At 49.5% G+C, this 13,050-nt stretch overlaps 1 protein-coding gene across 4 annotated transcripts in view; it reads left to right on the top strand.

Moving 5' to 3' along the window:
* Positions 1–13,050, top strand: part of Dysf (dysferlin) — a 199,811-nt gene that overhangs the window by 54,212 nt on the left and 132,549 nt on the right. For all 4 annotated transcript variants that reach the window (XM_027428547.2, XM_027428543.2, XM_027428546.2 and 1 more), the window contains exons 5-12: positions 4,896–5,010; positions 6,128–6,220; positions 6,526–6,737; positions 8,298–8,426; positions 8,793–8,855; positions 9,401–9,451; positions 12,062–12,092; positions 12,755–12,870. In XM_027428547.2, coding sequence (XP_027284348.1) covers positions 4,896–5,010; positions 6,128–6,220; positions 6,526–6,737; positions 8,298–8,426; positions 8,793–8,855; positions 9,401–9,451; positions 12,062–12,092; positions 12,755–12,870 — 810 coding nt within the window. The remainder of the gene's footprint in view (positions 1–4,895; positions 5,011–6,127; positions 6,221–6,525; positions 6,738–8,297; positions 8,427–8,792; positions 8,856–9,400; positions 9,452–12,061; positions 12,093–12,754; positions 12,871–13,050) is intronic.

The raw sequence follows: 13,050 nt of genomic DNA, 5'->3' as shown, positions 1-13,050 counted from the left end.
TTTTTGCTTTGGTGCAGTATTTTCCGAGATGGTCTCAGTCACCTCCTGAGTCACCCCTTGCCTCCTCTTTGAGCTCCCCAGTCAGCTAGCACTACCTTTAGTCTAGGAGGCTTTTGCAGCTGACTCTTCTGGGACCCTCGAGGAGACTCCTAGCTAGCTCTGCAGCCTGGAGCACCAGCGAGTGGAGAGACTGTGTTTTCTGTGAAGAGCAGCCCTTGTAGTCAGGGATCTTTCTGTTGCTTTCCTGTAACCTCCAAGGCCAGAGCTGTCTCCTCCCCACAGCCTTCAACCAAAGAGTCTTACTTCCATGACAAGACGTCTATGTTTCTCCACTCCAACCTCCAGTGTCCATGACACTGGTGGTTTCTGTACTTGCCCCTCCAAGCTCATTCTGTCTGGGATGGAAACTTTCAGCTGGGTTTCTGTGTACTGGGCTGTGGAAGGCTGTCAGTCATCTGCATTCCCCACCCTTGCTCTGGCTCCCATACTGTGTGTATATTTCATGCTTACTAGCCGAGACAATGCTGCCCCCCTCCCTTGGTCTGAGACCCCAGGCTGCCAGTGGAGCTTGGGCTTGACAATCCTTCCCCAGCAATAAACTCTGAGTACGTGAGATCCATGAGGTAGTGGATGGGAGAGGAGGACTGGACCCTGCTCAATGAGCCACCAGATAAGTCTTCACAGAGGTGGACAGAGGTGAGGAGTGGCAGGGAGAGGTAGGGAGAGGCCCGGGGAGGCTTGGGGAGGCTGGAAGAAGCAGTGAGAGGTAGGGAGAGGTTAGGAGTCCTCCTTCTCCTTGGGATGAAGTCTGCACCTCTTGGAGAAGGTCCAGCAACAGACTTCATCCCTATGACAGCAGTGACATCCCAGTACAGCATAGGCAGGTGGAAAGAAGCTCTGAGCTGGGGTTTCTTGCTGGGACATGCACTGTTTGGTGGAAGCCATTTGCGCCTGTCTCTAGCATAATTAGCCGCCAGCAGGTGCACAAGATTTTTTTTTAAATGAAAGCTTAAATTAACGGAAGAATGGACAAGCCAAATTCATTAGGTAGGGCTGTCATTTTCTGTTGGCAAATGTGGAGCTGGGCTGGGCTGGCCCATTCAGGTACCCTCCCAGGGATGGATCTGAAGGACCCTGGGCTTGATTTAATTCTCTGCTGCTACCATCTTGAAATTCTAAATAACAGTTTTAAAAAGGTCCTCCTTCATATTTTATTTTTCACCAGGCCTGAACCTGTCTAGGGAAGCCCGTGTGATAGGTGTAGATTTTTATCTCTGCTGAGTTCAGTTCCTAAGGTGATGGCAGGCAAATCCCCATTTTCTTACCCTGTCCCTTCCACCAGTCTCTTTGTGTAGCCCTGGATGGCCTGGAACTCATTGTGTAGATCAGACTGAACTTGAACTCAAAACTCAAAGAGATCTTCCTACCTCTGCCTTCTGAGTTCTGGGATTAAAGGTGTGCTCCACTATGCCTGGCTCAGATTTCTTTTATTTTGAAATGGTTTAAGAGTAGAAGCTGGGATGGGGAGATGGCTCAGTCAGAGAAGTGCTTGCTTTGCAAGCATGAGAACTAGAGCTCCACCCCCAGAACCCACATCTCATAAGATAGGTATGATATGTTTGTCATCCTAGCACTGGGGAGATGGAGGTAGGTGGATCCCTGGGGTGTACTGATCAGCTAGCCTAGCCTAATGGGTGAACCCCAGGCCAATTAGAGACACTGTCTGAAGAAGCAAGATTTATGGATTCTGAGGAGTGATACTTTAGGTTGACTTTGAACACCCCTCCTGCCCCACACCTGTTCTCGAATGTATACACACACACACACACACACACACACACACACACACACACACCATTATTGTCACCACCATCACCACCAAAGAAGTGGTGTTTAAAGTATGGTAGTTTAAACCTGTAATTCCAGCACTTGGGAGCCCAAGGCAGGAGGATTGCTATGAATCTGAGACCAGCCTGTCATATATAGTAAAATTAAGTCCAGTCCAGAATAGAGAGCACATAATGAGAGATCCTGTCAGAGAGTGGGAGCTAGAGAAGCTTCCAAGAGTAATTCAAAGTGCTCTGTCCACTTGAGGCTGAGTCACCACCTCCTAGCCCATCACCCTGGACACCAAAGTGTGTTTTTCTGAGTTTAAACACTTTCTCCTGTAGGATAGCTTTCTAGCTCACAGACCTCCTGGAGGCTCATCAGTCGTGTGTGTTGTATGTACTTGTTCATGTGTGTCTGTGTGTACCGGTGGAGGCCAAAAGTTAACGCTGAATTGTCTTCCTTCTTCACCCTCCACCTGATATTTTGAGGTAGGGTCTCTCAGTGAACCTGGAGATCACGGATGTGGCTGGGCTGGCTTACTAATGGGCTTCAGGCATTTCCCTGTCTCTACCCCACCGGGACCATGGTTAGATTGGCATGTGCCACCATGCCTGGTTTATGTGATGCTGGGGATTCAGCCCGGAGCTTCATGCATGTTATTGGGACCTGAACCCAAGTTCTCTGGAAAAGCAGCAAAGGCTCTTAACCTCTGAGCCATCTCTGCAGCTTCTTTTTGTTCTTTTGATGTTTCTGTAATTTATTGAGAATTTCCTTAATTTCCCAAAACAAAAAGATGGTCTAGGCTTATCTTGTACAGTTAGTCTTCTCCGAAGAGCCCAGCTTGGCTTTTGTTGAAGTAGAGGACAGATAACCAGTTGTGAAAAATTCAGGTGCCCGGGTTCCCTGAATGGGTTCTTCAGCCCATAAGAGGGAGGACACTGGGGCCTAAGAGGCAGTTTCCCTTCAAGTTACCTGCTGTCAGCATTAATACTGTCTGCTCGAGTGGCGACACCTAGTGGTAACTTCCAAACATGCAGGGCCAGTAACATCCAAGCCTTGAATGTGGGATTTAAAGGGTGCCAGGTTCCTTTGGGCTCTTTCCTCAGTGAGTTCCAGTTGTTGCCTGTCCTGCTTTTGTTAGTCTGTCTTTCCCCGCCATGGCCTCCAGTCTGTAGGATGAGAATGTGAGAGGTGGATACAGTGGGAGCTCAGGCAGGGTTTGCCCTAGGAGTCTGGATGCTCTCCTCACTATGGATGTCTCTACTATTACGGCCAGTATTCCCTGCTGGAGTCATTCAGATGAAGATTACATTAGTAAACATTTGTAAAGGATTTGCTAGAACCTTGGGAAATTCTTGCTGTCTAACACTGAGCAGCTAATTACTTGTTTAAAAGATTAAGGTGATGGGGCTGGAGAGATGGCTCTGAGGTTAAGAGCACCATCTACTCTTCCAGAGGACCTGGGTTTGATTCCCAGCATCCACATGACAGCTCACAACTATCTCTAGTCTCAGGGTACAGCTCCCTCTTTTGGCCTCAGTGAGCACTGAGCACACATGGTGCACAGACATACACACAGGCAAAACCCCTGTACATGTAAAATAAAAGTGAATACATCTTAGAAAGACAGAGGGAATTACATCCACATGGGAGGAACCGGAGGACACTGACAATTCTCTTCCATGATTTTTCCTTCCAGGGCTGTCTTAGTTTCTTTCCCTGCCGCTGTGATAATGCACTCTGACAAAGGCAGCTTGGGGTTTATTTCAGCCCACAGTTAAAGGTGCAGTCTCTCATGGACATGAAGTCCAGGCAGTGGGAGCTCGAGGCTGGCGGTCACACAAATCCACAGCTAGGAAGCAGAGGTACTGAATAGCGAGCTCAGCCAGTTTTTTTCTTGGCCCCAACCCCAGAGAACGATGCTACTTGCATAGAGTGTCTTTGCACCCAGATTAACCCAATCAACATAGTCCCCTCAGATGAACCTAGAGGGGAAATAACCCCTCCCAGGTGTGCTTTGGGCTTGTCTTCTAGATGATGCTATCATAAGAGGTTTTGTACTGTCTTAAATGGAGCACTTATGATTTGGATCTGAGGGTAGGTAGGAAGGTGAGAGACAAGTTCTTGTATATATAGGCTGGGTTTGAACTTATGTAGCTGAGGATGACCTTGAATTCCTGGTTCTCCAGCTCCACCTCCCGAGCTCTGGTATTGCAGGGTCTACCACCACACCCTGCTTTTGCTTGGGCTTTTTCCAGAAAGGCTTCTCCTGGCCCTGGGGGAGACTGCCAGGCCTCTGATGGCCCAGAGCTGCCAGGCTAGCAGTCAGTGAGCTCTTCTGGCTTCTCCTTGGGCTCAGAGCCTCATCTGCCTATGGAAAGTGAAGTTGTCAGGGAGGAGGTGAAGTGTGACCCCAGGCAGTTGTATCTGCCCACATAAAGGGTGTGACCATTGTCTCTCCTCTTGTGTGAGGATGTGGCAGGGACAGAGCTTCCAGGACAGAAGAGGGTAAGATGATGAGTGGTACCCAAGGGTGAGCTGCGGTTGGAGCAGAGCAGCTAAACTGTCTATATGGGGTGGGGGTTGATGGTGAGCAGAAAGCTGGGGACTTCTTCCCGGAACTAGACAAATCCTGTAAGAGAGGTGGGGTCGCTCATCCAATTTCAACTTCATGAGACAAGACCCTCCCTCTTTCTTTCTTCCTTTCTTCCTTCCTTCCTTCCTTCCTTCCTTTCTTTCTTTCTTTCTTTCTTTCTTTCTTTCTTTCTTTCTTTCTTTCTTTCTTTCTTTCTTTCTTTCTTTCAAATGAGGAAGCCAAGCTTCTGTGAGGTTACACAGCTTGTCCAATGTCATACAGCTCCTGAGTGGGGGAACCGGACCCAACGATGTACCTGTAATTGTCTGGCAGTGCTTGCAGATTCCTGGGTGGCTTTACTACACTTTCCTGCAGCCCCACCCTGTTAGAACAGAATGCCTTGGAGAGGGATGGGAGAGATAGAAAGAATGCTGGAGGGAGGGTGTCATTTCTCCTGCATACTAACCTGTTGCTAACCCATCTCTTCTAGGCCTCGCTGGTCTTGCAGGTGTCTTACACACCACCCCCAGGTGCTGTGCCCTTGTTCCCACCACCTGCTTCTCTGGCACCCTCTCCGACACTCCCTGACATGGACTTGGTGGCTGGTGAGGAACCCACCCACACCCTACCCCCTGATAGGGCAGGATCCCCAGAAAGATGGCCAACAGGTCTCCTTAATCCTGGGGTTAGGAGATGGCTAGTATGGAGACAGAAGTTGTGGATGGGTGGAAAAGAAGAGGCAGGAGACAGCTCCCTAATGAGACTTAGGATGGAGACCCCACTCCCCAAATCCCAGATGCCTGGGAAGGGCAGGGTCCAGGCTATACTCTCCATTGCACAGCTGAGTGTGACCTGAGCCCTAATGCTCTCTGCCTGACACCCCACAGTGATAGAATGTAACAAAAGAGCTTCTCACCTCACCCCCACCCCAGGAAAGAGTCTTGAGCCAAAGTTAAGGGACATGAGTTTCCATCTTGCCTTTGACTCTGAGTAGCTGTGTGGCTTTGGGCTGGTTGTTCTGGGCAGATAGATGCCTATATGTGAAATGAGCAGACTCAGTGAGTTGGCTAGGTTCTTTGCCTGCCTCAAGCTTCTGCTAGGCTTGTCAAGTGAAGATGTAAGCTGAACAGCCTGATTTGCCAGTGATGCCTGAAAGCTAGCCTGACGTCTGGGCAGCACAGGTTGGAAGCAGCTGAGACGAGACAATGAGTGCTTGCTTAGGGGAATGTTCTGGAGTTTATAGTCTGGTGAAGTGGGGGCAGAAGCAAGTTATCAAAAAACATGAGCAGCCCTTGCCCTCCGTGGGTAACCCGAAGCCTGTCTTGTTAGCCTGTCCTGTGTGGGTTTCTGTGGAGAGGAAGGTAGAGGGAAGTCTTGTTGACTCAGCACCGTCCAGGCCTGGAAATCACTGGACTGGGAATCCTGAGCTGGAGAGAGCTAGCTGGGCTAAGCTCATGGAGGAAAAGGGCTGCTTCGGGGCGGCGGGGGGGGGGCAGGTGGGAATAGGGGGGCAGAGTTCCCCAGATGCTCTGAGCTTGACCAATCAGAGGAGGTACCTAGCTCTGCCTGGTTGACAATGAGAAGGGCCTGCTGATTCTAAGCATGGTACCCAGGCTGGGTGGGGAGGGCATCAGAGGTGAGGGTGGGGATGCAGAAGGTGGGCTTCTCTCATCCAGCTCCTCCTGCCCCTCCCCACTTGGGCTATGCCCTGCTGCATGCCAGGTGGGGGACAGAGCCGGGCTGAGACTTGGTCCCTGCTCAGTGACAGCACCATGGACACAAGATACTCTGGGAAGAAGTGGCCAGCTCCCACCGGTGAGATGCGGCCAGACCCTACCACTTGAAACTGTCTCATCTGGCGAGGCCAGAAGGGCCTATCCTCAGGGCTGGGGTGGGTGGGTCAGGGCCATCCTGTCTTCTTCTTGCTGACTGACTATTGACTGTTTTCAAGGGCCAGCGTGGCAGCTGTTCCTCTTTGACCTCATCCATCCTGGGTACGGGTGGGTAGGCTTAGGGAGTAGTATCTCAGCAGGCATGCTCTTTGGTCGTCCTGCTGTGGGACTGAGACCTCAGGGCAGGACCAAAGGGACACTGTGCTCATGAGGGATTTGTCCCTACAGACACAGGAGGGGAGGAAGACACTGAGGACCAGGGGCTGACTGGAGATGAAGCTGAGCCGTTCCTGGATCAGAGTGGTGCTGTGGGCCCAGGGGGACCAACCACACCCAAGAAGCTACCTTCCCACCCTCCTCCCCACCACCCAGGGGCTAAAAGAAAAAGAAGCTCAGCCCCACCTAGAAAGCTGCTGTCGGACAAGCCACAGGACTTCCAGGTGATAGAGTGGGGCCTCTGTGGTCCTGTCTCCTCCTTTAGTTCATCAGCAGTGACTAGGGCCCTGCGCCTGGCTGGGTCGTCTAGCCTCAGGACAATGTGCTGGAGCTCCAGAGGCCTCCCAAGAAGAAGCTAGGCTGCCCTGGATGCTGGCAACCGAATTGGGAGTTTGTGTTTTGGGGTCTCAGAGCATGTCTTGCCCAGTCCTAAGGAGTCTGATGAACAAACAAGCAAGCAAACAATGAGTGAATGAGATTAGCCTAGCTCTGCATCTCCTTTGTTTTGGTAACTGGCCTTTGTCCTAGGGCCTAGCTCCCTGCTCTCCAGCAAGTGTGTGCACCAGTAGCTCCAGCAGCAGCAGCAGGAGGAAGAAGAGGAGGGTCCCCTGAGCTTTTTCCAAAATTAGTGACATTTATTTATTTATTTATTTAGTGTGTTGGGTAGAGCATACAAATGTCACTGTGAGGATGGAGAGGTCAGAGGAACACTTCTTCCACCATATGAACCTGGGGTATAAACTCATACTATCAGACTTGGCAGCAGGTGCCTTTACCCACAGAGTCATCTCTCTGCCTATTGTTTAAAATTTTGAAAATGATATTTATATTCATATGTGACGTGTCTCTGTGTGTATGCACATGCGTGTGCCACAGCATTGTGTAGAGGACAGCTTTCTGCTCATTCTCCTCTACCATCTCCCTGGCTCTGTTTTGGTGTTTTGGAGACAGGGTCCCGTGTTACTCAGGCTGCCTCTAGCTCGCTGTATAGATGAGGGTGACACTGACCTCTTGATTTTCCAGCTCTGCTTTCAAAGTGCTGGAATGAGGCCTGTATGGCCATCATGCCCAGCCAAGGTTCTTAGAAAAGTAGCCCTCTGTCCCCATTCAGAGCTGCTGAACCAGCTGCCCGAGTCTGAGGAATTGTGTCCCACTGTGGAGGAAGGAAAATCACCCCAAGTTTGAGGCCAGCCTGTGCTATACACTGAATACCAAGCCAGTCTAGGTACAGAGTCACCTATTTGGAAAGACAATGATGGCTGGAGAGATGGCTCAGAGGTTAAGAGCACTGGCTGCTCTTCCAGAGGTCCCGAGTTCAATTCTCAGCAATCATGTGGTGGCTCACAACCATCTGTAACGAGATCTGGTGCCCTCTTCTGGCCTGCAGGCATACATGAAGACAGAACACTGTATACATAATAAATAAATAGATCTTAAAAAAAAAGAAAGACAATGAAAATAACAGAGTGAGTGGGTATTAGCGGGGTCTCAGATAGGGTCTGGTCTAAGGGAAAGCAGGGCTAGATTTGTCCTTGACCCAGGAGATTTTATGCAGATGGCATATTTGGAGCTGCCCCACAGTTCTATTGGGAGCTCTGGGATTTTTTAGATGCAAGCGGTAGCTTGGTGCAAAATGTGATCGTTTTTGTAGCACTCTTTCTAGCAGCTTTTGGTAGTTCTCCTGGAAGTCATCAGTGAGCTGGCCTTGAGGCTTCTGACTCTTGGGGTCAGGAGGTGACCTCCCTTCTTCTTTTCTCTTACTTACCCCTTCTCCTGACTTTCAGATCAGAGTTCAAGTGATAGAAGGGCGTCAGCTGCCAGGGGTGAACATCAAGCCTGTGGTCAAGGTCACAGCTGCTGGGCAGACCAAGCGGACTCGAATCCAGAAGGGAAACAGCCCAGTCTTCAATGAGGTGAGTGACCCCAGCTATCAGACAGGACATTGATAGTGCTTGAGAATGGAGAGGCCATTCTCAATAGAGCAGATATCAGGGCATGTATCCAAGAGTGTTCTCTCGTGGTGCCAACTTTGAGTGTGTGAGCCAAGACCAGTGTAGATTATCAGAGGACTTGTAGAGCCCTTCTCCCCACAATCCAAGCATCCTTGTCCTTGAAATGCTACCCCCTGTGAGGTAGAGATGGAACAGCCAGGCTTATTAGATACCCAGACCTTGACACTCCTCAACTCAGGTTTGAATATTGGTGGGTAGTCATGGCCCCTCTGCCTAGCCTGAGGTTCAGAGACACTGATTTTCCTTCTTTCCATTCTGGACCAACAGACTCTTTTTTTCAACGTATTTGACTCTCCCTCGGAGCTGTTTGATGAGCCTATCTTCATCACGGTAGGTCTCAGCTATCAAAGTGTTCTTCATGGGCTGTGGGTACACGTGACAGCCTGCAATGGTGTGATGTGATATCCACAGACATGTCTGCCATTGTGCCTGTGTATGTGTGTGTGTGAGAGAGAGGTGGGGTGAAACTTCACTCCTAGGTGATTGAAGGACTCCCAGAAGCTCTGTCAGTGGCAGAAAACTGCCCAGGTGCCTCCGGTCAGAGGCCGGGAATGCCTGGCTTTTGGCTTGCTTCCTCTGTCTGTTCTCTGGACTCTGATTTCCCCATGCTGCTGGGAAGGGTTGTGCACTGGATGTGTGGGGCTACCTCTGCTGTGTGCCCATCTGATTCCGCACATGCTCTGTGATGACCCTTTGCTTTTGATCTTTGATTTGTGAGCTGGGGATCATGTTAGTATCTTCTCACAGGATTCTGTGAGGTAAGACTTTGCTTAGCTCTATCTCTGGAATGGAGAAGGTGCCAGTTGCTGTTGTCTGGGAGGGATCTGGCCAGAGCCATATTCTCAAAGGAAGATGCTCTTTTTTATTTTTTGCAGGTGGTGGACTCACGCTCCCTTAGGACAGATGCCCTCCTTGGCGAGTTCCGGGTAATTGTTCCTTTTCTTGGAAGCAGTCAGCTCTTATTTCCCCTTCAGGGGCAGGCTATACTGGGAGAATCTAGTTTCACCACATCTCCTTAAAAACTCCATGAAATCTCCCATGAAGTCTCTGGAACTGGGGAGACAGAGGGAGGTCAAGTGGGTGGAGAGTGACCCTTCCATCACGTTCCTGCAGTTAGGAAGCAGGCTGGAGAGCGCACCAGCCAGCACAGCATCCCTCCCCATGACAGCACCCCTCCCCATGACAGCACCCCTCCCCATGACAGCATCCCTCCCCATGACAGCATCCCTCCCCATGACAGCACCCCTCCCCATAACAGCATCCCTCCTCATGACAGCATCCCTCCCCATGACAGCATCCCTCCCCATGACAGCATCCCTCCCCATGACAGCATCCCTCCCCATGACAGCATCCCTCCCCATGACAGCATCCCTCCCCATGACAGCATCCCACCCCATGACAGCTCCCCACCCCATGACAGCATCCCTCCCCATCACAGCTCCCCTCCCCATCACAGCTCCCCTCCCCATCACAGCATCCCACCACAGCACCCCTCCCCTCCCCATCACAGCACCCCTCCCCATGACAGCATCCCTCCCCATGACAGCTCCCACCCCATGACAGCTCCTCTTCCCTCCCCAACACAGCTCCCCTCCCCTCCCCATCACAGCTCCCCTCCACTCCCCACCCCAGAAGAGCACCCCAACTGTAGGCAGAGTTTCTCTATGTCTCGGCAACTGCTCCCAAATATTAATTATAATAGGCATACTATTAGTTATAAATGCTCAGCCAATAGCTCAGGCTTGTTACAAGCTAACTCATATTTTAAATTAACCCATATTTCTTATCTACACTCTGCCATGTGGCTCAATAACCTTTTTTCAGTATGACAAGTTCATCTCCTTTGCTCCACATCTTCTCCCCATTCTGAGAGACCCTCCTCCTCTTTTTCAGGCTCTCTTTCTTCTGCCAGTCCCACCTAACCTCCACCTGTCCAGCTATTGTCCAGTCAGCTTCTTTATTAACTCAATCACAGTGACACAAATTCACACACTGTAAAGGAATATTCCACACTCCCACCCCAGCACAGAGTCCTTCCTAGCTTCCAGAGGTAATTAAGTTGGCCATCTATGTGAGTTAGTTTTCTTTATTCAGAAGAAAAAACAAAACTTTGTCCTCTGTGACAGGTTGTGTGACATCCTGGAGCTTGGTACCCTCAGAGGTCAGGCTTCCAGATGTCTCTGACCTTCCTTCATAATTATCTTTTGGACGTGGAGCTTGGGTCCTTGAATGGTTCCCCACAGCTTCAAGCTAACTTCCTTTCTGAAAAGATACACCGAAAAGAGCTGGAGAAAGTACTTAACACTCCCATTTTCCTGAGGTCAGAGTGTGCCAAAAAGAGAGGGAGTGAACTCTACCCTTGTGTCCACTAGAGGGAATTAAACCGCCTTTTAAGTTCCCTGCACCCTAGAAGGGAAGCAACCCAACCCATACCCATGGCTATCTTGTGTGTCCTGGTTACTTTTTTACTGTTGTGCTAAGGCACCATGATCAATTCAACTTGCAAAAGAAAGCATTTAATTTGGGGCTCATAATTTCAGAGGGGTGTTCCATGACCATTCTGGTGGGGAGCAGTCAGGTAGGCATGGTGCTGGAGCAGTAGCTGAGAACTTACATCCAATCTACATGCACCAGGCAGAGAGAGCTAACTGGGCTTTTGAAACCTCAAATCCCACCTTTAGCAACACAACTCCTCCAATAAAGCCACACCTCCTAATCCTTCCCAAACATTTCTACCAACTGTGAATCAAGGATTCAAATATATGTGCCTATGTAACCACCCTATCCCATGATGTAGTGCTCTGCTCCCTGACCCCATCTTCCCTGTGGGTGTGGAGTGGAGTTCTCATGTGCACTCAGGAGAATGAGCATGCTCTGGCCTGATTACTTTTCCTGGTGGCCAGGAGTTGGACAATGGATAGTCTATCTCTAAGTTCTGAGTTCTGGAGACTCCAGGATGGATTTAACAGATCTGAACTGAAAAGTTGGGGCTGGAGAGATGGTTCAGTGATTAAGAGCACTTGATGCTCTTGCCAAAAGGAACTGGGTTTAGTTCGCAGCATCCGCATGGCAGTTCACAAACATCCATAATTACTAGTTCCAGGAGATCTGACACCACTGAACTCCACAGGTATAAAGCACATATGTGGTGCACAGGCAAACATGCAAGAAAGCATTCATACACATATAATGGAAGTAAATAATTCTTAAAAAATACATTAAATGGCATTATATGGCTGTCCATTCAGCTCATTGGATAGATTTCTTAGTCTGTTAAACATTTATTTAATGTGTATGGGTGTTTTGCCTGCATATAGTCTGTGCTTTGTGCTTTGCTTGTATATATGTATGTTTTGGGTTGCTTTTTTTTTTTTTTTTTTTTTTTTTTTTGCAGTTGAAGAAAGGCATTTATTGGGGGTGAAGAAACACATAATATACAGCAGGCCCATGGAGAAAACAACCCTCTGCAAAGTAGAGGAGGGGACTTGGGAAGTCAAAAAAATCCATTGTTTGATTGCATGTCCTCTCTATTTCAGATGGATGTGGGCACCGTATACAGAGAACCCCGTGAGTTCCTCTTGCTTTGGCCAAACCCTGACATTCTGGTCCTGGAGCTGCTTGGGGTCAGCTTGGGGGGAGGCTCCTTTTCCCTTCCTGGTGCTTTAGAACTCGGAGGTGGGGTCTGCACTTGAAAGGGAAGGCAGGAATTTCTCTTCCGTGCAAAAAGCAAGCCCTCAGGAGCATCATCAGTCAGCTTCTTCAGGGACGATTATTCCAGAAGGTTGTGGCCAGGGTAGTGGAGCCTGGGCTCCCTTCAGAGTTACTTTATACTTTTCCTTGCTTGTCTGGTGATTTACCAAGGAAGTGGAAAAGTTGGCCAGTGTTTGGCTTTTACCACCTCTTGTAGAAGTTTCTGGTAATGCTTCTCTTCCCTGGCACACAAATGTCCAAAGTACTTTTTGATTCTAGATTAAAAAAAAAAAAAATCTCTGAGACTCTTGTTATCCAGTATCAGTAGTTAACAGTTGGTGTCATGATTGCCAGTCTTTCATACTCTGGGAAATCTGGCCCTGCTAAGGAACCAAGGCATTCTATGGGGAGCTCTTGGCTTCACACATCCTTGAGGTGTGAAGTCTGGCCCCTCTTCTGATCAGGTCTTCTGTCTCACTAAACACCCCACCCTAAGCTCCTGTCTGGCTGCAGACCAGACTTTCCTTTATCTCCTGCAGGACACGCTTATCTCCGCAAGTGGCTGCTGCTCTCCGACCCTGATGACTTCTCTGCAGGGGCCAGAGGCTACCTCAAAGCCAGCTTGTGTGTGCTAGGGCCTGGAGATGAAGCTCCTGTGAGTACCTTCCTCATAGCGCCTAATGCAGCGCCACATAAAACCACTGACCCGGCGTTTTCTTCTCTGAAATGGGTACATGGTAATCATGAGAACTGCATAACATGCAGAAAATATAAGCAACAGCAAACCACTTAAAATTCTGCTGCTCGGAGAGAGCTATTATTAATTAGCTTCACA

The sequence above is a fragment of the Cricetulus griseus genome, chromosome 8, assembly GCF_003668045.3.
Source record: "Cricetulus griseus strain 17A/GY chromosome 8, alternate assembly CriGri-PICRH-1.0, whole genome shotgun sequence".
Taxonomy (NCBI): Eukaryota; Metazoa; Chordata; class Mammalia; order Rodentia; family Cricetidae; genus Cricetulus; species Cricetulus griseus.
This window is presented reverse-complemented; position numbering and strand designations above follow the sequence as displayed.